Raw genomic sequence first — 25809 nt, 5'->3', positions numbered from 1 at the left:
TTGGGTTGCCTCCCAACCAGCGCCTTAGTTAATGTCGTGGCACGACAGTTACAACAAATCAATGGGTTGCCTCCCATGCAGTGCCTGATTTAACGTCGCGGCACGACACATATAAGCACATTTAAGGCTTGCTCGACCTCTGAGGTTCAGTCAGATGGATCTCTGACACTTCCTTTGGTTCATTCATGCCCATATATAGTTTCAATCTCTGCCCATTGACTCTAAATGTATGAGAGTCTTTCTCTGAGGCAATCTCTACGGCACCTGAAGTGAATACTTCGACCACTCGAAATAGTCCAGACCATCGTGACTTGAGTTTACGCGGAAATTGCCTTAATCTTGAGTTATAAAGCAATACCATGTCTCCGGGATTGAAATTTCGCTCAACAACGTTCTTGTCATGTAGCATCTTCATTCTCTCCTTATACAGCTGTTTCATTACCCACCAAGCTCTATGTTCTAGTTCCACTGGCAAGTGACAGGCCTTCCCGAACACCAACTTATATGGTGACATACCAATTGGTGTTTTAAAAGCAGTTCTGTAGGCCCAGAGTGCATCATCTAGTTTTTTCGCCCAATCAGTTCTTGTGGCGTTCACAGTCTTGGTCAGTACACTCTTTATCTCTCTATTCAACACTTCGACCTATCCACTGGTCTGAGGATGATACGGGGTTGCCACCTTGTGGCGTACATCGTACTTTGCTAAAAATTTCCCGAAGGATCGATTGCAGAAGTGAGTGCCTCCATCGCTGATAATAGCTCTCAAGGTCCCGAAACGGGCAAATATATTCTTCTTCAAAAACCCCACCACCACTCTTGTATCATTGGTGGGAAGTGTTGCAGCTTCCACCCATTTGGACACGTAATCTACAACAACAAGTATGTACTTATTGCCAAAGGAGCTGATGAAGGGGACCATGAAGTCTATCCCCCAGACATCGAACACTTCAACCTCTTGAATTAGGTTCATGGGCATCTCATGGCAACAGGAAATGTTCCTGGTTCGCTGACATTCATTACAGCCCTTCACCCATTGATGTGCATCCTTAAACATTGTTGGCCAGTAGAACCCGACTTCTAGCATTTTCGCTGCCATCCTGAATTTTCCAAAATGCCCACCATACGCCGATGTGTGACATGCCTACAAAACAGAAGATTGTTCTATCTTAGTGACATACCTCCGGATCATATTGTCAACACATATTCGAACATATAAGGTTCATCCCAGTAGTACATGCGGCAGTCACGATAAAACTTTTTCTTTTGCATAGAGGAAAGGTCATAGGTAACTATACCGCTTGCCAGGTAATTTGCAAAGTCTACATACCATGGCACTTCTTCAAGGCTTGTAGCGAGTAGCTGCTCGTCTGGAAAGGTTTCCAGAATGTCCTCTACCTCAACTGAGTTTTTAGCTCCTTCAAGTCGTGATAGATGATCATCAACTTGATTTTCTGTGCCCTTACGGTTATGAATCTCAAGGTTGAACTCTTGCAGTAACAACACCCAACGAATCAGACGCGATTTGGACTCCTTCTTCTCAATCAAGTACCTAAGAGCTGCATGATCAGTATATACAATTACCTTAGAGTCGATCAGGTATGATCTGAACTTGTCGAATGCAAACACCATAGCCAGCATCTCCTTTTCAGTCATAATGTAATTTAGTTGGGCTCCACTTAATGTTCTACTGGCATAGTATATTGGGTGCATTAGATTGTCTTTCTGCTGTCCCAGCACTGCCCCCACTGCATAGTTACTGGCGTCACACATGAGTTCAAATGGTTGCTCTCAGTCGGGGACAACAATGATGGGTGATGTGACTAGCCTCTTTTTCAACTCCTCGAATGCTACCCTGCAATCATCAGAAAACAAGAAAGGGTGATCTTTTTCTAACAACTTACAGAGCGGGTTGGGAATTTTTGAGAAGTCTTTTATGAATCTCCGGTAGAAACCGGCATGCCCGAGGAAGCTCCTGATTGCCTTGACTGAAGTTGGGGGGAGGGGGGTGACAGCTTTGCTATCATGTCAACTTTATCACGATCCACCTCGATTCACTTGCTTGATACCTGGTGTCCTAAGACTATTCCCTTTTGTACCATGAAATGACACTTCTCCCAATTAAGTACCAGGTTAGTCTCAATACATCGTTTCAACACTCGGGTCAGATTTATAAGGCACTCGTCGAATGAGTTTCCCACCACTGAGAAATCATTCAGGAACACCTCCATAATGTCTTCGAACATGTCAGTGAATATGGCCATCATGCACCTTTAGAATGTGCCTGGTGCATTACATAGGCCAAAGAGCATCCTCTGAAAAGCATAAATGCCATATGGGCATGTGAAGGAGGTCTTCTCTTTGTCCTCTGGTATAATGGAGATTTGATTGTACCCTGAGTACCCATCCAGAAAATAGAAGTGGCACCTCCCTGCCAATCTATCAAGCATCTGATCAATGAAGGGAAGTGGGAAGTGGTCTTTCTGGTTGGCCCGATTCAAGGCCTTGAAAACTTTCTCGGGATCTAATAATGCTTTAAATATTTCACCAGTTTTCGATGAGTTTCTAGGCATGCACCTGTACAACCAAGTCAACAAACGTTAAAATTTCAATGTATAGATTGAAAATAAAGAAAACTAACTACACTAAGAATTTTTGTATTTCTTTCAACTGTAATTGATAACACCGTTAATTCTCCAGCAACGACGCCAAAATTTGATCACGCCCAACTATCCCTTATAAAAAGGACAAAACGGTCGCTGCAAATATAATCCGAGTATTTATTCCAAAGTCGAATCCCACAGGGAATTAACCTACCAATTACTCTTGTAAGACTCACTGAATTCTTCGTAATCAACTTTCCAGATTTTTTGAATAACAATTGGAGATGTTTTTACTAACTATAACTGAATGAAAGCAAGTAAACTAAAAGCTAACTATGATTGAGTTGTATGCAAATAAGAGAAGGATCTAAGGTTATGATTTCCCCTATTGATGGAATCCCTTCCTGTTATGTTTCGCATAGATTTGCATAATTGTCTCTATCGATCATGAGCACTCTTATTACCGTAAATTTCTTCCGAGTAATCATGACAATTTACTAGACGCACTCTCCCGAGTTACGCTAGCTGGCTATTATTATAGCTCACTTTAGATCGCACCTAAGGTTTCGTTATCCCTAATCCCACCTTTAAACCCTCGGTTATTGATTCATCATATACTTGGGAGTAGTATTGTTCAACAATTACCTAATTATGAACTCTTTCCCGAGTAATACATACTAAATAGGCACAACTAATTGAGGATCCTATCAATTAACTACAACAAGAACGTAGTTGAACAAATAGAGATTAAACCGGGCAAACTATATTAATATAACACGATTAGGTTAATGTATTGCACTAAATTTCTTAAAATACCTACTACATATAAGCACCATAACCCTTCATATACCAGGAACAAGTGGTTTGAAGTGTTCATATCCGTGTGGGATTAGTATAGCTTAGCAAGTTCAACAATAGGTAGGAGTACACTAATTGATTATGGTTAGCATGCCATGCAAATTCATATTAGGAAGAGGTTTTTGAAGTTATAATTTTGCACAGTAGGGGATTATCTTTTTCTAAAATAATAATTTAGTTTTGAAGGATAAAAAAATTAATATCAACATTTTGAATATTTTTTCGTAAATTTTATCAAACAAACCAAAAAGGGATCTTTATATATGGATATGAATATGGTATAGAGAGGAGTATGCTTTTGGCATATCTCATGTATTTGAATGATTCTTAGATATATAAACTGTAATATATCTGAATACATCCCATCATCATCTCTAGCCATTCCTATGGCAAAAAACTGTATAAGTAGCACGGGTTGGCCCAGTTTTCGAACTCATCACGTAAAATAACCAGCGTTTGTCAAGTCATTGAAAAATAACCACTGTTTTGCTGCAATAGAGATCGGTCCAGCATAATATACTGGAGTTCGATGCACCTGTGTATGAACTTCCAACATATTATGCTGGAACTCCAACACACGGAAAGTTCTAGCATAATATACTGGAGATTCGAGCACTTATGTATGAACTTCCAGCATATTATACTAGACCGGTATACTTTGCTGGAACTCCAGTATATTATGCTGGAGTTCTAGTTTACTTATGCTGGAACTCCATCATATTATGCTGGAGTTCCAGTATACTGGAACTCCAGTATAATATGTTGGAGTTCAAGTATACTTATGTTGGAACTCCAGTATAATATACAGACATATTTTCCGAGTTTTGAACAGTATTTTTGCTCAAATTTATCTTTACATGAAAAGTGGCTAAATTTCGATTACTTTTGAAAGCGTGACTATTTTTGAATGACCACTTGTAAATCTGACTATTTTTGAATTTCTCCCAAAAAAACTTCACATGGAAGTCTCCTTAATTTTAGAAGAGAATTAGACCGCAGAGTCAAACTTACAAATTATGTATCTTCGACCGCTTAAGTTCAAGATGGAATGTTCCAATGAAATCCTTTATGTAGAGTTAAGAGACAAGTCAAAGTGTTCTTCTCTGCGTAATATTAGTTTAGTATAGTTTTAGACGGCCATGCCCTCTATTTATGAGTCCTTGTGTGAATTAACTTGAATTGTATATATGCAAATATTTAAAGAGATGGCAGTACTTAAAAATCGGATATCTAGACCAAATAGGATATATATCCCTAAGTTCTTCGAATTGGGGACCTCTCCAAGAGAGACTTGGACTCTACAACAATTGAAATACTTTTACGCTTTTGGACATTAATATTGAAGAGATAATTTAAATTTAAAGGGTATAAAAATCGATTAACATTTAAGGGATACTTTCGTCGTTTAATGTTTAGCATAAATTATTTGTGCTTTTATAATAATATAGATAAATAGATATATTAATGAGATTATTAAAAATGGATGAACACATTTGGCAAGAATATAAACCCTAATTACCTATAGTCAATAGTAAAGGCCTAAATGAGTCTTGTTGGGTATTGTGAGCAACGCTTGACTCATGTTGGGTATAATTTTATAGATTGTGATTGGCTGAAGACAATGGATATTACGGTAAAGTTTTGGGAGTTTATTGAGGTATGTTGAACCTACTACTTCATGGAGTATTTTCCCTCCAAACAACATATCGCAAAATGGTTTAGAACTTAATTGTGAATCCTAGCTTGTGGGGATGAGCAGGTTGGGATTGCACCATTTCTTGCATTATAAATGCTTAAGCGCTATTGTCATGACTTTTTATTAAAAATATAAAGTCTAATATTTTTGAAATATCTTTACACGTTGGAGTGACAGTTGTACTAAAAGATAAACTCTCATTTTGTTAATCATTTTTAACATGAATTTGAAAAAGATTTTCATTTGATTTTCATTCAAATGGTTGATCGGTTATGAACACCGTAATTTGATTTAAAGTAGATATCTTTGAGGCTTTTAGGCCATGAATCTATTTTAGAAAAGGCTTTGAGAGTTACTAGTAGATAGGAGTGGCAAATTGGGGGGGGGGGTCGGATATAGTTCGAGTCGAAAACGGGTAATAAAAATGGATAAATTATCCGACCCGACCCATATTTAATATGGATAAAAAGGGGTTAACCAGCGGATAATATGGGTAACCATATTATCCATGACTTCTTGCATATGATCACTTTTGGAAGAATTCTTAGTCTCCCTAACTTGAGGAACCAACAATTTGAGGCTTTACAAATGTAAAAGTTAGACCATTGGTTATCCATTTTCTAAATGGATAATATGGTTCTTATCCATATTTGACCCGTTTTTAAAAAGTTCATTATCCAATTCATTTTTTAGTGGATAATATGGGTGGTTAACTGTTTTATTTTAACCATTTTGCCACCCCTAATGTAGACTAACGAGTTTGGTTCGAATCTTGAATTTGTTACCATAGAACTACACGTACCAATGTAAGAATACATTCCAAGGTTAAGTCGAGGTTCGTGGGATAAAGTCCCCTAATTTGTAGGCAAATGATTATTACTAAGTGTAATGAGGTTAAATCGACTCATACGGTACTACAGAAAATCGTCCGGACAAGTAGGGTCAAATACTTGTGGTTAGGTTGATCACCTAATGTTGTTTCTATTATATCGATGTAAAACTTTGCACTTTGGTTGAACTTAAATGCTAAAGGAAATAACTTTGAAATATGTTTTACATTATTGTTTTATTTTCTTGTTTAACTTATGAATTTATATAATGCTTCCTTGTTATATCAATGTTTGCATATTTCTTGATCTTCTTTTCTTATCTAGTCTCAATTCTTGGAAAAATGGTTCATGATTCAAACTAGGCATATGGAGCTTAGGCCCTTTGGCCAAATTTCCGTTTCTGTTTTCAGGCACCGCATCTCAACATATATATTTGGCGAGACTCCATTCTTGATATCGTGGAGTAACATTTACTTTATCCTTTTGAGTCATCGGAGCTTGTCTCAGTTGACTATTTCATTCTAGAGGTTCCACAGACAATAGTAGTTTATTCTTTTGGATTGTAAGCTATAATTACTCATATGGCATGCATGAATGAACAATTACCTTTTATGTCTTTTGTTTAATGACATAAACAGTCTCTCTACTCTTTCGGGGTAAGGGTAGGGTCTGCGCATGCACTATCCTCCCCAGATCCCACTGGTGAGATTTTACTGGATTGTTGTTTTTGTTGTTGTCTTTTGTTTAATGAAAAAGCTCATTTTAAAAGATTAAGTTTCATGCATGAATTTTATTGTTTAAAATTATTATGTTTCGAAAGCCTTCCGCATAGGGGTGGGCATTCGGTCGGTTCGGTTCGGTTCGAATAAATTCTGTGCGGTTATTCGGTTTTCGGTTTTGTAAATATGATAACCGAAACCGAACTGAAATAAGTTCAGTTCAGTTCGGCTTTTTAAATTTCAGTTCGGTTAATTTTGGGTCGGTTTTCGGTTTGAACATTATCATATTGGTCTGGGCTTATTCTGCTTAATAATTGGACTAATTTGTTGGTTGTTTCCAAAATTTTGGACTTTTTGAATGTGTTAAGTCATAAATATGTTCTTTTCAGTGTAAGCCTGGATTTTTGAACTGTGGATGAGATGACCGAAAAAGGAGCAATTCATCAATTAAACATAACCAAAGGATGCTGCTAATTACACGGTTTACACCTCTACTTGGTCCATACAAGATCCCACAATCATACAAACAAATATAAACTAGGGAGTAGGGATTAGTAGTTACAACCAAAAGAGCACTACATTACAGAACCAAAAAACCAAAATAGCTATGCTGCTTTGCTGCCACTGGTTACAAGTTACAGCCATGGCCCATGAGAGAACAAAAAACTTAGAATCTATGCTACTTTGCTGCCATTGTTTAGTACAAGCATATTACATAACCAAAAGAGTAATCCAAAAGTTAGAAAGTTTTCATGCTGCTGAACAGCTGAAGTCTCAAAACCAGAGAAATAATTACATTAAGTAGCATGAAACAAGTGAAGTCTATTTACTATAGCATCACTTCCATCTAGGCGCCATGATCAAACCTTTGCAACAAAAGACATAATTATAGGTCAAAAACACAATTGATTTATAATAAAGTATATCAATGTTATATCTTCAAATATACAGAAGGCTATCAACTTACCAGTTACCACACATGGTACATGTTGCAACTATATGTCAATAATAGTTGAATCTTTTGCACTATCAGCCAGATCTAAGGAAAATATAGAAGAAAACTTTGTCATGCATCATCAGTGTTAAGTAAACTATTTGTAATATAATAAAGGAAAGACACAAAATAATTACCAAGTTCTAGTTGTTCTAGATACTCCAAGTCTTCCTCAACTTTAATAGGAATAGGTTCACTTCTAAGCCAATCTTGAAGACAAATAAGAGATTGCACCAGTTTAGGCGTCAACGAACTCCTGAACGAGTCAAGAATGCGACCTACCGTGCTGAATGCACATTCAGATGCAACACTTTAAATAGGAATGGCTAATACATCACGAGCTATCTCCGCAAGAATGGGAAATCTAGGCTCATTGATTTTCCACCACTTTAAGATTTTAAAGTCATCTGTTTCAGGCTCAAGATCTTCAGCAAGATATCTTTCTAACTCTGATTTAGTACCTAAACCTCCGGTCACTTCCTTATGTTTCTCAAATTCTAATTTTGTTCTCATTGTTCCTCTTTTTAAAAAGCTACCATAACCACTGACAGTAGTTGTTGTGTTTCCAGATGAAGCAGATGATGTTCCTATTGAATTTTTTTTAACATAATAATCAAACAAAGAATCCATATAATTTTTCACCTCTAAAATCAATTTTTTTCCCTTTGTTTTCTCCAAACATCCTCACAATTGCAAAAGGAACATATTCAAGCTTGTTACGGGGATCCAAAATTGATGCAATAAAGATCATCTTGTTCATTTTTTCAGGTTCACCCCAATACTTGACAAATTTTTCTTTCATTTTTTTTGCCATTTCTTTCAAACTAGTATCTTCATGTTCCATCCACTCTTTCAATATAAGATCAAGCTCACAAATTTCAACAAAATGCACATTGGAAGTGACATAAATAGAACCAGAAACCCTCAAAGTAAGCAAATAAAAAGCTTCAAGAAATTTTACCATTGTTCTCACATTATCCCAGTCAACACTTGTGAGATCACCTGCACTAGTTCCATCTTCACAAACATAGGTACGAAGATGATGCAACAATCCAATATCAAAGAAACTATATTTGTCAAAGGCAAGCTCAAATTGTTGTGTTGTGTCTAACATCATGTATGTAGAGTTCCATCGAGTTGAAACGTCTAAGCATAATGATCTCTTAGAAGTTAACTTTTGAGATTCACAACATTCTTTAAACTTTCTAATCCTAGCGGGAGATTGTCTAATGTATCTCACAGCTTGTCTAACTCTCTTGATAGAAACACCAATTTCTTTCAACCCATCTTGTACAATGAGATTAAGTATGTGAGCCATACATCTAACATGCAGGTGTTTACCATTCATTATATTAGTTCCCCAGGTAGTCAATTGTTTAGACACTTCTCTTACTGTGACATCATTGGAACTAGCATTATCTACAGTTATAGTAAATACATTTTCCAACCCCCAATCAAGCAAACAATTAGTAATTACCGATGCCATATCATCACCCTTATGACTAGAGATAGGACAAAAGTTTATTATCCTTTTATGCAATTTCCAATCTCTGTCAATAAAGTGAGCAATAAGACACATATAGTTTATTCTTTGTATAGAAGTCCAAGTATCTGTTGTAAGACAGATTTTAGGACGTGCTTCATTGAAGGAATTCTTCAAACTATGTCTTTGTTCACAATAAAGTTCATAACAATCTCTTGTCAATGTTCTACGAGAAGGAATTTGAAATTGAGGCATTGTGACTCCCATAAACTTCTTAAATCCTTCCTTTTCAACAAAACTAAATGGCAGTTCATCCAAAATTATCATTTGAGCTAAAGCTTTCCTACTAAGTGCTTGATCAAATTTCCAAGTGGTAAGCACCCCTTCATTTGCCCCATTTGAAGCTAGTAGAAAACTGATTTGTGTTTGACTATTATCCATGATACGGGGCATTTTGGGACACTTAATGAGATGATTGTTCATTGATGTAGTACCATTACCTTTCGTAGCAGCAGCATAAGTTTTTTGACAGTAGTTACATTTTGCTCTTTTAGCTCCACTAGGATCATCATATTTCTCAAAATGTTTCCAAGCATCAGATCTAGGTTGCATCACTTTCCTTTTCTTTGGAGCTTCATCAGGACTGTCTGGACTGAGACCTTCAGTATTAGGTATGCTATCATTCGAACCCCCACCTTCGCAGGTTTCGCTTACCCTACTTCCATTTTCTTCCATCTACAAAAAAGAATACAAACATAACAATAAAATACTGAGCAGTGATACAAACATAACAATAAAATACTGAACAATACGATGGTGATGAAATTGATGCAATGTTGCATCAAACACAAGTACACAACTCTCAGTGAGTATGACCCATGTAATGTAATGAGTATGACCTTGCTTAAAAAAAAATTACTGACCAGTGAGCTTTTCTTGTTTTAATAACAAGTTAGAACCTCTCAACAACACTAAAATCAACAAATATTACAAGAAAATGGACATCACATTCAAGAGTCAAGACTCAAGACTTCTTTCTATGTTGCATGCATCTTTAAGTCTTTATAAATACTAACTTTTCACAGGAAAAAAATAAAAAATAAACTGAAACGAGAGAAAGAAGAGAAGATCGGCGAGGGTCGAGGAGTAGAGAACACAAAAAAAGAAGAAATGAGCGAAATATAACAAAAATTAACCTTACCTTCCACAAGAAATTTGACGACAATGATAGATCCCTAGCGTATTTGGGAAAACCACCACTCCACCAGTTTATCAATGGAAGCCCTAGCGTATTTGGGGAATTGGGGGGGAGGAACTGCCGAACTGAGAAGTGAGAAGTGAAGTGAGAAGAGAAGGGAGAAATAAAAGCCCTAGCTGCCTAACTGCCTAAGAAAGTAAGAATGGGAAAAGAAAAGGAGATGATCAGCTGATGCCTGATGGGCAATTGGGTATTTGGGTTTGGGATGGGCTGATTTTAATGGAACATAAACTTGGGCCTTAGCCTATATAAGTATGGAAGAGCTGAATTCAGTTGGGACTTGGGCTGATTTCAATGGAACTTAAAATTGGGCTTAGGCCTATATAGCCTATAAAGAATCCATGTAGTATTAGTTCGGTTTTTCGGTTAACCGAAAAATATAAATCAATAACCGACAACCGAACCGAAAAACTGAATTTTAAAAATTTTAATTTGAAACCGACCGAAAAAACCGAATAACCGAAACCGAAATTTAAAAAAAATTGGTTCGGTCGGTTTTTTCGGTTCAAACTGATATATGCCCACCCCTACTTCCGCATGCCTATAAGAAAGGGTATGTGTGTGGGTTTGGTTCGCTAGGTCCATTAGTGTACCGAAAGCGGTCACGTGAATTTTGAGGGGGAAGTGCATAGTTAGTCACTAATAAAACATGTATTTATTTTTAAGCCACTGTTTAAAATGTCTTTAGTCTTTAGCCACTGCTTTAATAAACTTTACCTGCCCGGACGAAAATACCCTTCCGCTCATAAAGTTCAGGACCAAGTGTCCTTAACTTTTGAACTTGTAACCTTCCTTAACTTTTGAACTTGTAACCCTGAGTTCAGGACTACATGTCCTTAACTTTTGAACTTGTAACTCTAAGTTCAGGACTTCAGGACTACATGTCCTTAACTTTTGAACGTGGAACTTGAAGTTCAGGACCACCTGTCCTTAATTTCTGTGCTTGTAACTCTAAGTTAAAGACTACTTATCCTTAAATTTTGAACTTGTAAGTCTAAGTTCCGGACCTATAGTCTTTAACTTTTGAGCTTTTTAGTCTAAGTTCAGGACCAGGTGTCCTTAACTTTTGAACTTGTAACTGTAAGTTCAGGACCAAATGTCCTTAACTTTTGAGCTTGTTAGTCTAAGTTCAGGACCTATTGTCCTTAATTTTTGGGCTTGTTAGCCTAAGTTCAGGACCTATTGTCCTTTAACTTTTGAGCTTGTTAGTCTAAGTTCAGGACTTTAAGACCTATTGTCCTTAACTTTTGAACTTGTAACTGTAAGTTCAGGACCAAATATCCTTAACTTTTGAGCTTGTTAGTCTAAGTTCAGGACCAAGTGTCCTTAACTTTTGAACTTGTAAAAGACGAGGGGGACAAAAGGGTGCTGCAATGTGAAAGGCAATTCATGTACCCAATCTGTCATCACATGCTACACCAACGAAGCTGCTTAACCACACAGTCGTCTCGTTTCCTTGGCATGTAATTTTATACTAACTTTCTATTATGAGAAGCGCCAGTACTGGTAATATTCTCATAGCAAGGAAACATCCTGTGTGCTAAGAAGAGATCATGTTTCAAGCTCAAGCATGGAAACTCTTACCTGTCTAATAATTTTTTAAGTGATATTTGCCTTCTAAAACAAAAACATATACCTCCTTCTGATACTTGGAATGGAGCTCCTGTAACATTGACAATTCACGAGTAACTGGCCGAAAAAGGGATTTTTTCCTTACAGACGGCGGCACAGTTCTTCTCCCTAACACATGAAAAAGATAGAAAAAAGGGTAACACAGTCTTTTCATGTTAATTTTAATAGACTAGTAGCTACTATTGCTAAGCATTAAAAATGCTGGATAAAAAGTAAATACCACTTTAAAAAGTGGCTACCCCACACAATTTTTACTGAGTATTAAGTATAGGGCATTGGCTCGAAAAGAGCATAATAAATATACTCTCTTTCCGAATTTATGTGTCATTACTGAGACGAAAAGCAAATGGAACCTTTAGTTGAGCTAAGCTACATAGAGATATGGTTGATTTTAAAATGGAAAGAACATAACTTTACCAGCTTCTCATAAAGAGTCATTAATTACTATAAATTTTAATTACACTGAGGTGGAAGGAAAAGGTGAGATAGTGACAATTGAACCTGTGGAGACATTCATTTATACCACAAAAATTATAAGTTAAGGTAGTTAGGCTGTTACTTCTGAGTTTTCTTGTATAACATAACTGTCACATTTCAGGAAAACGTGGCCAAGAAAGAGCTAGTACCATGAAAGACGAGTCTTCTGTCAAAGTAAACTTCCATCTCTTTCAATTCCAACCTACGCTATATTTTCAATTAATTTTTTTTTTTAATATTGTGTAAAATGAATGCTACAACAGTACTGAGTTCAGAAGAGAGGGGGCTAGCAAGACAGCAGTTCAAGTTAGCTAAAAATAATATTAGACCTGAAGACAAATTACTGTTTGAGTTACTTTTAACAAACTTCAACTTGAGAATCACAAAGGCAACATGGCAGCAATTCAGAAAACAAAACTGCCAATGCTGCTAACTAGACTCTCTCTTCAAAATGAAATCCACTGCCTCTTCAACAGTGTTGACCACCTGCAGAAGCAGCAAATAAAAATGAATTGGTGCTTATGCATGATATAAAATTCAGACTTCGGAAGGTTAAGACGATTCACGTTCAAACCTCTCAAGAGCTTCAAATTAAAACTCGGTTCACAGATGAAATCTCAATTTCTCTCAGGGAAGTACATAGGAGAGGCCAAAGGAAAATGAGAGTAAAATCTATGAAACACACTTGCCTCCTACCGACAGAATGATGTTGGAGGGCTTCAAAGGTTACGTAAATCATTCACTAGAGTGGAAAACTAATGTGGTGTTTGATTGGAGCTAAAAGCTATGTTTCTTACTCTCCGAAAATGTCACCGGGTTCGTGTTGGATCCTCCAAAAGTAGTTTATTTTTGGAGGATTTGACACGGGTTCAGCAGCATTTTGGAGAGTCCGCACAACACAGGGTAAAAGAGGAATGGTGGGTGGAGAAGAATTGAAGGTGAGGGAGTGAGGTCTAGTAAAAAGAGGGCAAGTGAAAAAGAAACACTCGGAATCATTTTTTTGTCCCTCTGAAGTCGGTTGTTCAGGGAAATTATCTATTTTACTTGTTCCGGTCTTACCAAACGACAAAAGTAACTTTACCTTGCCATGGAACCAAACGCAGTAATAATTGCATCAAAAAGATTGATTCTAGGGGTATGGGAGTTTTGAAAATTGACACACAAGAATTGATAATGAGCAAGGGAACTTTGAAAACTGAAGCACAAGAATTGATAATGAGCAAGGGAACTTTGAAAATTGAAGCACAAGAATTGATAATGAGCAACGGAACTTATGCATCAGTACAGAATAGAAACTTACTAGATCAGCAGGAAATTCTGCATGATTTCCTCTTTCCTTGAAAACACCAGTCCTCGTCAAAATTGAAAACCACGGATGCCCTGCCTAAAATTGAACAGTATGCTCGTTACAAATAACTTCAAGATAGTGACGATCTCAAGCAATCAGTCTGTAGAGGGCTCGGATAAATCATGTTAGCAAGCCACTAACCTGCCGTGCACCTTTTATGTCAACAAATGGATTGTCACCAATCATGTACAGAGTTCTGAAAGCATGTATAGCATCTATATCACCAGAGAGGTCATCAGTTTGACAGGCGAGTTGAATATTTCTCAATATGGCCCCAGCAGTTTGGAACACAAATGGATTTGGCTTCCCAAAAGATGTATACTCCAAAGGCTTCATGTGAATTCTGCGAATTGTTCATGAAACATAATTTTACATTTCTTAGCATGAACTGTGAATTTTGAATCTCATTCACATCTTTAGGGAATCAATACTTCCAATATATATTAAATATCTCCAACAAAAGGCAGAAGTCAGAATTTGGAAGAACACAAAAAATACCTGTTAAAGACACTTTCTAGAGCAATTCTGAATGCGCCCATACCAAGACGCTCACAAGAAAATGCTGCCTGCCTAAGTTGACACCCAATTAGTACTCTCAATAATCAAACATCATGCAAGAGGCTAGAATAGAACTATTCCAGTAAATATACTTTCATAATAAGAAAAAAGGTCAGATTTGGCCCATAATGTCAGTGTCGGAGATGCATGCAGAGAACCAATGCCTGCAAATAGAAACTACTAAAAAAAAGCATCAACTATCTCCTATCTGGTACTAGATGATTAATGCATGCTGGTTTTAATGTTTTTTTATTTTGATTCCATGATTAAGTTCATTCTTGAAAAGATGCAGTATCATCTTTGACAAAAAAAATTGTCATAAAAGGTGGTGCAGCTCTACAGATGTACAGATACTCTAACAAAAGTGAGGGGGGTATATCTAGGGTTAACTTTATTAGTAACCTGGTATTCAAGATCATCGGCAGCAAAATATAAATATGGCTGATGCTCACACCCCTTCCCAGGAAGACCTCCAGATGTCAAAATATCACAGAGGACCTGTATCACTCAGCTAGTAAGCAGAAGAAGAATACATGAGAGTAAATTAGACAAAGACCAGAAAAAGTACATGCAAGGGATACACCATTACAGGAAGAGGGATCACTGGGGGGAGGGGATGCAATAAAAGTTGTTTTGCTTTTCATTTACTCCCTAGTTCCCATATGGAAAAGAATTGAAAATGATTGATCATCTTCAGTTTCTGTTCTCTCTGCACACCTTAGTTTATTTTTTTATTTGTTTTTTTTTTTTTTTGGGGGGGGGGGGGGAGGATAAGGTAAATGTTAATTAAAATACTACCAGATTGGTACCAAAAGAAATACAAAACTGCTGGGAATATCCATGCAATTAGTTACAGCATTTCCTTAGCAACTCCAGAAGATCCATGTAATGATCAATACTATCAACCACACTGCTCTTACACCAAAGAAACAAATTGTGCTAACACTTGTTCCTTAATTCTAATAAAAAGACTCACTGCCCATCAAAGCAAGCTCTATTCCGCTCTAGCCAAAATGCCAAATAGTCCCAGAATATACAAAGAGGGATGGTTCTCCAAATCTGCTTTAATGCTTTATGTGTGTTCTGTTGCTGCAAACTCTCCAATAAGGCCCTAACTCTATGAAGCATGATCCAAGAAATCCCAGCACTGTCCAGCAAATCTACAATGCAAAAGAAGGTGGTTCACAGTCTCAATTCTTCTTCACATAAGTAGCATCTACTACAAAGAACAAAGCCTCTCTTCTGCACACTTTAGCTCTCTAGTAGATATTCTTCCAAAGGTTTTATCATGATGAAACAAATAGGCGAAGAAAGATGCAGTCCCATTATGCTAGCTTCTTTGCTAGACTAATATGCCAAGAAGGAAGACAACCAATACCAAGAAATTCAATACATGCAAACAATTTGTCTTCAACCAATCTGTCAACCATTTCTCATTGGTCTTGCGCCTCTATCATGCAGCTCTAAAGCTCCGTATTATAGGTAAAAGCATTTGGAATAACTTCTGATGATGTGGTAGCATACTTCTGTTGATAGCTAAAGTTGCTGGTGCCGGACTAGCCTGTCTAATTGAGAAAAGCATATGATGGTATAGTCCAGGTATTTCCTACTGGCTGGAAATATAAACAGCACATGGCCTGTTGTTCAAAAACTTAGCTACATTTAGAGCATGAAACACTCCTTACTTGGCTGAGTGAATACGTCCAAACACCCTTTTTCCTTAATCTATAACTACGAATAATGTATATAGAACGCATCAAAGAAGCTGCAGAGAAGAAGGATCTTTATCCTAAAAAGCAGAGACAAAATGTTAGCTATATATAAAGGCCATCTCTTCCCGTTTCCTCCATTTCCCTTCTACAAAGTGAGACACGTGTTTCATATTTTGTGAAATTTCAATCACGGGTTGAGTTACAAAAACATACACCTGTAATTTCATACTACTCTCTTACACTGTTGTGACAAATAACAATGGACTTATTACTTCAAGATCAAAGTAGAAAGCAAAACCATCCTCTTTGTCCATTTACCAAGAGTTCGGAGTAAATTTACCTGTATATCCCTCCCCCAATCAACAGGATCACTGGCAACAAATACTGCTTTAACTCTATCAGAGTAAACATCTATCTGTGGTGCCAACTCTGAAGAATGTCTTGGCCAATTAAAGGGCTTTGTTGTTCTTGTCCATCTTTTGAATTGAGCTACGGGATCAATGTCATCAAAGTATGACGCATACTCTTCCAGGGAGAGAACTTTTCTGGCCATAGTTTTGATAGCAAAAGAAGTAAATATCAATGCTTCCAGGAGAACTTCAAAAATATGAAGGCCAAAAAAAGCTAGAAACTTACTTGAAACCATATGCAGACATCACTTCAGCAGGTTCACCTTTTCCAGTGACAACAATTAGTTCATTCTCATATCTAGTAAAGGACAAAACCAATAGAATTCAGGATCTATGTGGTATATTTGGAAGACTGAAGTAGTTTCATATAGACTCTTAAAGTGCGGAACAACACAGGAGACTAAGGCAAAAGAAACAGAGCTCTATTGCTAGTGATCTGCACGATTCAAGGAAAATTTTACTATTGTCACAACAAATCTGAAACTTGTAGACACTTTTAATTTCTCCAACAATAATACTTCTATTAACACAGAAAACGGCACCTTACAAAGTTCTCCATTGTGGCACCTTTCTTTTCAGAAATGACGACTAAGTGAACGATTAAGCATAGCAGGAAGATGTTTATATTTAAGAGGACCTACTTCCAATAACGTTATGCAGCATTTACCTCTTTAGTAAATTTCTAAAAGGTGAGTGCCCTTGCACAACCTGCATCCATGAACATACAATTTAGATCTTTCTCCCTCTGCTAAGAGTTGTTTTTCCTTTAGGAAATCCCTCTCCTGTAAGAGTTAGCACCATGTAAGCAACAGGAGAACCAGGATGGTGATTTCAGCTGAAGAGTGAACCAACATAATAAAAGGCATACTAGTATTCATCAGTTTGCAAGATTACCTGAGCAGGTAATATCTTCACTCCAAGGAGTTCACTTAACTCAGCAGCTCTTTTAGACTCTGGGATGCCACCTCCTGCAGCAAGATCAGACCGACATAAAACTTGCTGCCTGTTATCATGTTTTATAACAGAATGTAACTGTTGAAAATTGTACGTAATGATGATATCATCTATATATGCCAACATTGTAAAACAGAGGAGGAAGTTTCTGTATACAGATTGATATCAACTCATTTTATGAAGTGCTAACATTAAATAATGTCAAAACAGGAAGAGGGCTAGAAGCCACAGTTTTTCCAATACAGATTGCCATGAAATCATCCACGCAAGATGTTCAAAATTCATTTAGGGGAAACAAGGATAAAAATTCTCAACACCTGATTAAAGTCTACTACAGCTTTAGTGTGCAATAAAAGGTAGGATATAATTCGAATATTTTTGGACCGCACTAATCACCATACAGATGGAACGAGGACATGTGACATGATATCTAGTCGAATTCTCCTAGTGTCCAGTTACTCTTTTTAGCAGGCTCTGTGAGACTAACCACTAAATTCCTTCGAGCAGATAAGCAAACTACAGGTTTAGCAAATATTTCAGCTACTGGAGATGTTAATTAGATGTACATAATGAATTCCTTGTAAATTTCAGTCAACAATGATTGAAAAGAATCTGAAATAGCCATGGATCAATTTTATGAATGACTAACCAGATATACTAGATCAAGAGAAAAAAGGTTTATGTCTCAAGTAGCTAAGCTAAAATCATGTAGTTATATTGAGAGTACTAACCATTTGTCAAGAACAAAAAGGGAAGCTTCAGATTGCCTGCATCAAGGATAAAGCATTACGGTGTGACAAGTACAAACCTTGTATCATTCAGTATATGAAAAAAAACAAAGTATGTTTATCAACATCAGACCAGACCTATCTCTTTCTCGTCAATATTGTCTATTAACAAGTGTACATGATATCACATCATAGCAACAATTAGAAGTCAAAAGATTGACCAAAAGCACAACCAGAGGCGGAGGAAAGATTTAAATTTTATGGGTTCATAATTCTAGTTTTTTGAATTTACTGGGATCTAACTTAATAATTTGTATGTATTCAATGAATTTCTTAGGATAAATATAAGGTTTGGACCAAAGTTAATGGGTTCGGCCGAACCCGTAGCCGAAAGGTTGGCTCCGCCCCTGAGCACAACAACAACTACACCTTAGTCCCAACCAAGTTGGGATCGACTATATAAATCTTCACTGACCATGTTGCTCCATTTAAACTCATCTCACGGCAATATTATGCAAATACAACTAAAGAGTATTAGAAATTCTCTTAATGTATAAATCTCTGAAAGGCTAAACTACTCTAGGAAAACATAGAAGGAGGGGCGGATTTAAGGGGGTGGAAGGGGGTTCACAAAAAACTTACACTGTATACTTTAAGGCAAAATCTGTTTTTTACATCTATATATTATGTTTTGAATCCCCTTGACGTAGCCCAAAAGCATAACTTAGTGGTCAAGGGGGTTCAAAATCTTTGTGAGGCCATTGGTTCAATTCCCACTAGCTACAATTCTTTTAATTTTTTAATTTTTTCCTTTTTTGAACCCCTTAATGGAAATTCTACCTCCGCCACTGCTTAGAACCTACAGAAAAAGTGCTAAAATGTCTAAAACATATTCTCAACCAAAAGAACAATGTAGAAATATCTCAGCTTTATAATTACACCCCTCTTAGTAAAATGCAACAAAAAAAACTTGCAAAAAACCAAGAAAACAAAATTTTCATGCAATTAGAGCCTCTACAGACTGACAACAAAAGGTGCTAACTTTAAGCAGCCATACAAACTATACCCGAGTCATCATACAGTCTCCGGAGAGCACTGGGAGAATTCCCAATTGGAGTGCGGCCACGGAGTATAACCCCATCTATATCAAACGCTATCCCACATGAACCCCTGAAACCACTCATCAAATTCAGGAAAAAAAAGAAGACACACAGAAAAAAGAGCATATGTTTGTTTGAATGTAATGACACTGAACTGTAGTGGAAGCGAATGAAGCAGAGAGAAACAGCGCGTAAAAGAAGCAGGTCGCATTCGAAGCCGAGAGTGTGGCCATGGCTGATTATTAAGTCGAAACCTCATTTCTTCCTTTTCCCTTTTGCGTTTCTATGGAACAAATTCTGTTTGAACTTCCGGACCATACAAGATACAACTCTCTTTTGTCAACTTCAATTGGGGTCACATTTCCAAAATTAACATATTTCGTTTTCTTTTCTTTTTTGGGGTTGATACAAAATCCCCAAAGTTATCACGTTTTGCAACGTTCACCCTAAATTATGAAGTGGAGTATCTTTATCACCCCTGATTTTCAATATTCATTTTATCACCTCCGGGCGAGAGGAGTTGTTGCGTGAAGTTCGCGCCATACACGTGTCAGTTTAAGCCAAGAGGCATGACACGTTGTCTTTTTTACTCTTTTTAAGGAAAAAATACCTTAAATTTTATAACATTACAACTTACATACCTAAATTATTGGATGATCCTATTACTTCCATGATCTTCATTTTTTCCTATTTAGCACTTCTTGAACAAAAACCTAAAGTTTAAACTAACAAAGCAAAATCATCGTTTTTCTTTAATTTCATCTTCCAACTTTTGATTCTAAACAAATTTTTAAGGTTAGATTGGTTGAAGGTGATTTATTAAAAATGAAGTTTTAAAAAATATAAATTTTTAATAAATTAGGGCTTATTAAAAGTTTAACTCTTGTTAAAAAAAAGTTTGCGCTTTCTGAAATTATTGTGTTTTATGTCTTAATAGTTTAACTTTTCGTTTTACGTCAATTTTTTGTGTGTCTAAGGGAATAGATCACATTTATAACCGTATGAGGTGATTGAGGGTGAACTCCAGCCCCTTGGCCTTGATGGAAAAGAAGCGGAGCATGATCACTATACGCCAGAATGAAGGGTGAACCTGGTCGAGGGTGACCTGATACCGCTTGCAAAAATTAATAATAACTGGGTCGATAGGACCCATTGTGAAGGAGTAAGTGTAGACACTTAGGAACCCCTCCACGTGAGTGGTAATGCTCTCTACGGGAGCGGGGATCTGTACCACGACCTCGGCCCCCCAGCCATAATCTCTCTTCACAGCCTCGAGATATTTCGCCGTTATCGAGCAAATGTATCTCGACACGTGCTCACATCGTCCATGTATCAATGTAGGGTCCTCAACTTTGAAGTCGGATTTTAAGACACAAGGGCCGGGAACATACTCATGAGGGAGCGGTTCCACCGTTGTTTTATCACCGGCCGGCGAGGAAGAAGCTTTCTCCTTTTGTGGGATGGTCTTGAAGGTTTTCGCCATTGATTCAGGTAAGGAAGCGGAAAGGGATGAAAATTGGTAATTTTGGTACTAATTAAGTTGACTCAATGGGTGGTGAAAAAGAAAGATTGAGAAAGTAAGGAACTTCGAAAACTTGGTGAGAGGCAAAAGCAAAATTTGATACAACCAAAGAGCCTGAATTTATAGACTCACGGTGACGGTTCGGTGGTTCTAGTGGCCGACCGTCACTGGCAAGCATTAATGGTTTGGCGAACTATACCGACGGGATGTTTCAATCACTTCGATCGCTTACGTTATGGGGACGACATCACTATCGGGGTCTCTAGAAAATCGAGGCTCAAGTCGTTTCTTATTATTTTACTCTAAGAAATGAGAGGACTATCTGTATACGGTAAAAATCGGGACTACCCGATTTTATTCTTTAGTCGAGATAGGAATGTCACGTCGAAAAACCAGGACGTCGAGTCATCCCGAGGTCAACCTCAATTGCGGACAGATGGAGGCAGACTTCGAGTGACACCGGCGTGGCTTAATAATAGAAAGGGCAAAATATTCGTGATTGGTCGAGAATTGTGACGTGGATCTCGGAACGGATCGATCTGCAACGGTTAATTAGATGTTAATATGATTTCCTACTAGAATTAGAATTGTCCCTTATTTAGGGCTCCCCCTATTTTATAAAGAGGGATCACATTTATTTGTAACCATCATCGTTCACTGATAAGAATTTATACACTCATTACTTTCTTGCTATTTTATTTACTGTAAGGGCTCAAATTACCTCAAAGAGAAGGTGTTAGGCACTCTTCGAGGTCCACAACTATGGGTCCCGACCGAACTCAATTATATATGAATTAGTCAGACAAACAAAGACAAAGAAAGCAAGAAGTTTGGTAAGATTCATTATCAAAAGACTTCGAATAAATACAAATAACTGAGTTAAAGAAAAGATGGGGGGTCCTAAGTTTTTTAGCCTAAAGGATCACCCCGTGCAACATAAATAATACTTCGTAACTCCCTCGAGATGAGGTGTTACTCGTATTATTTAGCGGGCACAGACTATCATCTCCTGCTACTCGATTATTATCTTTAAGTTGTTACTTGAGGCGCACTAACTGATTCTAAGCCGCACCTTATGCGTGCACTACCTGTCCCATGCCTATGGTCCCAGAGGCATTTTGAACTCTATTTTGGGTGGTTCTAAACTTAACTTAGGTTGCTCAAAATGAGAAAGTTAGACGACATATAAAACAAGCTGGACTTCATGTAAAAGCAATTAAGGGCTCACGTTAGCCTCCACACTTAGACAACAAATGCACGCAAACAAATTAAGCGTTTGACAGTTTCAGAATTGAGACGAGTTAAAGTCATTAAGCCCTATAGACATGGTTTCTATATGACCTTGGAATTCAAATATGCAGGCAGTTTCATTATGCAAGGTGCCATTTTAGATACAACTTCTGAGCGACTACACAATTGCCTACTGATTGCAGGTTATAAGCGATTAAACCTATAAAGATGCTATCTAGGTGATTTATGCAGTAGTTAGTAGTGATAGCCATGGAGGACATTCAGAATTACTCAATTCGATCCTATAGGCATGCTTTCTAATAGGGACAATAAAACAATGTTGAAAGTTCAATATTACCACTTAAAAGCGCGTAGGATTATCCTATAGGCAGGATTTCTACAATTAGCGTTTGAAACTTATTTTAGCTCCTATAGGCATGTCTCATAAGTGAGAAATTATAACAACAACACATTAACCAATTAAAACCCTATAGGCATGATTTCTAAAATGTAGATTTGTAGGACATAAACTATAAGAACCCTATGGTCATGATATCTAGTAAATATGCTGTAATGCAAATTGAGACGTTGGTCACTTTATTTCCTATAGGCATGATATCTAGCAAACATGTCGAAGCAGAATATGTTAAATGAATTAAACACCTATAGGCAGGTTATCTAACACACAATAGCAGAACATGTTCGAGCAAATTAAACACCTATAAGCATGATTTCTACCCGTTTCACGCAAATATTAAAAATAAACCCATTTCCTCAATTTTACTAACACCCCAATTGTTATTACAATATTATTACCGACTAAATGAGTGAAATAAATTATACAAAATAGCTATAGTGGGCCTAAAGCAAACCCAAAGTATACCCAGCCTAGCTAGGTCTTCAATCTCAAGTCCACATAGTTTCATAACAACCCAGAAAATAATCTTCATAGCCAAAACCCCAGTAGCCAGAGCTAACCAACAACCATTCACACAAACCAATTGGTTCTTCCAGTAGGTGAAAAGAGGGCAGAGTTGAGCAATTAGGAAAAATGACAAAGAACCTTGGACCCTAGTGTGTCGGAGTTCCCAAGGGTTTCAAAAACCCAAGGCAGTGCTCACACTAGGGAGGTTGATAGAGAAAACTTAGGGGAAGGGTTTTGGCTTTAGCCAGCCCCAGAATTAGACTCAAAACAAGAAACAACCAGTAGAAATAGTAGTAGATTAATAGGTTTGGAAAACATTTGCAAACTTATAAGATAATCGAATAATGAGCTCCAAAAGCAAATTAACACACCGGGCAGGGTGATATATGATAAGGAACAAGGAGCCTCTGATTGCAAGTTAACAAGCAATGGTATTAGAGTATTAAAAACCAAGTAATGCAACCAATTTAGGACTTAAAGGATCATATTATACCAAACACAGGAGTCAAACAATATAATACAAACAGGATCAGGTAACATAGAGAGTATCAGTAAAGGCAGACTGATTTTAAAGGATCACAAGTCATTAAGGGTACAGATTGGTCATGGCAAGAACACATATAGTGGCAACAATAGTCATAGGATCATACAACATTCAGAGTAAGGTCTTGAACAAGTTAGGGCATGCTAATAACATCAATTGGTCATTAGAAGTTCAGGTGTAAGCAGAGAAACAAAAAATAAACCATATAGTCAAAGCAGAACATTTGAATTATCAGCAACACTAAACTAAGCATGCTTCATTCTTTCCAAATTAACTAAGCTAGGTGCAGAGACATTATTAGGCTAACAATCATAGGCAAAATTAGGTAGAAAAAAGTCCAAGAAATACATTAAATCATGCAGTTTCAATGAACATGCTTAACATAATAAAGAAAACACTGCAAGGACTTAGAAACTAACCAATGATTGTTCTATAAACAAGAAAAAGGATTACACTAAGGACCCAGAGCCCTGAATGTGTCAAGTTCCAAGGGTTTCAAGAACCCAGGCAGTGCTCACATCCAAGAGAGGTCAGGAAAAATAAAAGTCCGGTGGCCTTGGCTTTCAGTCGGCAAAGAGCCAAACAGAATAGAATGGTAAACAAGCACAGAGTAGAAAACTTCAGTTTTTAGTGAGAGAATAGTGATTGAAGTTCTTGTCTGAAAGGGGATGGGGAAGGGTTTATATAGTAGTAAATATTGAGCAACAAACAAGGAAACCCAGTAATTTAAGTAACTATCAAAGTAAATAATCATGCAAATTGATCTGAAAATCAATTTTAAGAGAGAGATATGGAAACCCTAACTTTTAAATAAAGTGAAAAATCGGCAGAATCTAAACAAACAATCAAACTCACACAGAATAGGATGAACATAGACAAAATAGCACTCAAAATAAGAGATTTGAACCAATTTTGGTTCGATTTGAAGAGGTCTGTAAACCCTAGTTTTAGGGTAAGTAAGAATCAACAAAAATACACAAATATTCGTACTCACAAGAGAACAAAGGATGAACATAGACAGAATAGCAGAAAGATAAGTGATTTTAACCTATTTTGGTTTGTTTTTGATGAGATTTGATTTTCATGTTTAAGCAAGCAACTAGGTAACACTACAGACGAACAACCAGTAGTGAGAGAAGATCAATAAGGTAAGTGAATCAATGATTGATTCCATTTTAGAGCCAGATTTGGAGAGGTTGAGAGTGAGGCGGCTAGGGTTAGAGAATATAAGAATAAAGAGGATCTTGAGACGGTGGATTTAGGAGGAATAGTTAGGGTTTGGGGGGGGGGGGTAGTGGGTTAATTAAAAGGAGGGAAATAACGAGAGTCATTGATCTTGAGAGATCAACGACCAGGATTTAAAAAGTGAGCGGGGCAGGTCGTGGAGATGGGTCACCAACCGGGTCTTGGGCTGGGGTGACTGGGCTATGGTTTGGGTAGTTTTAGGTCCAAATTTGGTTTTAAAAAATGGGTTATTATTTAAATACAAAATATTTAACAAAATAATTTATAAAAATGCCTTAATAAATAAATAAAAATGTTATTTATGCAATAAAATGATTAAAAATAATAATTTAGCATTATAAAAATATAGAAGGCTATTTTGACACAAATAGTATAGATAAAAAGTAATTATATATGAATATAGGCTATTATTGCAAAATTAGGTAAATAGCTTAAAAATGCAAACATAATTATAAGAAATAAAGTATAAATATTATGAAACATATATAAGATGAAAAATAGTAATTTGGATGATTAAGTCATCACAAAATAATTTGAAGGTATAATTAATAATTATTCAAGTAATTTAAATGCAGAAAAAATTAATTTAAAGCTCTAAATATTATGGAAAATTATAGAAAATGCATGTATAGATTTAAAAACTAACTAGGGATGCAAAAATGATGTTTTGAGAGTATAAATATATTTTGAAAAAAATATGAGGGCAAAATTGGGTATCAACAACTGCCCCTCTTTACTCGGGAATGATGAAAGAATTATCGGGTAAAGAAATGATGACCAATTTTGGTCGAATTAAATGAGGGATGATGTGATTTTGAAAAAATAGGGGTTGAACCCTGGTTCTTGAGTTTTCTACATATCCCGGGTGTTACATGAATCAGGCCGTGTGTAGTTCTGGATCCAACAGTGAACGAAATCGATGGAGTTGTTATAGGAACGGTCGTATATTTCGGAAAAAATATTCTTTTGGGAAGGATAGTATCAGA

At 36.8% G+C, this 25809-nt stretch overlaps 1 protein-coding gene across 4 annotated transcripts; it reads right to left on the bottom strand.

Annotated features, from left to right (window-relative positions):
* Window positions 1–12736: 12736 nt before the first annotated feature.
* LOC107800376 (mitochondrial hydrolase YKR070W) lies at window positions 12737–19760 on the bottom strand. Of its 4 annotated transcripts, none has more exons than XR_001651403.2 (12): window positions 19513–19760; window positions 19315–19427; window positions 18261–18296; window positions 17470–17543; window positions 17243–17283; window positions 16802–16873; window positions 16506–16710; window positions 14856–14951; window positions 14394–14461; window positions 14037–14238; window positions 13848–13927; window positions 12737–13033 (listed from the first exon to the last, which is right to left on the bottom strand). XR_001651403.2 is itself a non-coding variant. In XM_016623541.2 (12 exons), exons 1-12 carry the CDS (start codon window positions 19614–19616, stop codon window positions 12977–12979), a joined length of 1152 nt encoding a protein of 383 aa, XP_016479027.2. In that variant the 5' UTR covers window positions 19617–19759; the 3' UTR covers window positions 12737–12976. The 4 variants fall into 4 exon arrangements, 3 of the variants coding, with proteins under 3 accessions (XP_016479027.2, XP_016479028.1, XP_075081255.1); XM_016623541.2 differs by having other exon boundaries at window positions 13848–13931; window positions 19513–19759; XM_016623542.2 differs by having other exon boundaries at window positions 13848–13931; window positions 19324–19427; window positions 19513–19757.
* Between the last annotated feature and the right edge of the window lie 6049 nt (window positions 19761–25809).

Source organism: Nicotiana tabacum, chromosome 11 (genome assembly GCF_000715075.1).
Source record: "Nicotiana tabacum cultivar K326 chromosome 11, ASM71507v2, whole genome shotgun sequence".
Taxonomy (NCBI): Eukaryota; Viridiplantae; Streptophyta; class Magnoliopsida; order Solanales; family Solanaceae; genus Nicotiana; species Nicotiana tabacum.
The sequence above is the reverse complement of the archived record's forward strand: the minus strand, read 5'-3'. Positions and strand labels throughout refer to the sequence as shown.

What these genes read in the sequence shown, in the direction of transcription:
- LOC107800376 (XM_016623541.2), bottom strand. Translation starts at nt 19,616, where the DNA reads ATGAGGTTTCGACTTAATAATCAGCCATGGCCACACTCTCGGCTTCGA. An exon ending in TGAAGATATTACCTGCTCAG is followed by an intron (nt 17,284 to 17,469) that starts GTAATCTTGCAA and finishes TCATGGATGCAG; the next exon opens with GTTGTGCAAGGGCACTCACC. An exon ending in ATTGGGGGAGGGATATACAG is followed by an intron (nt 14,952 to 16,505) that starts GTAAATTTACTC and finishes TGAGTGATACAG; the next exon opens with GTCCTCTGTGATATTTTGAC.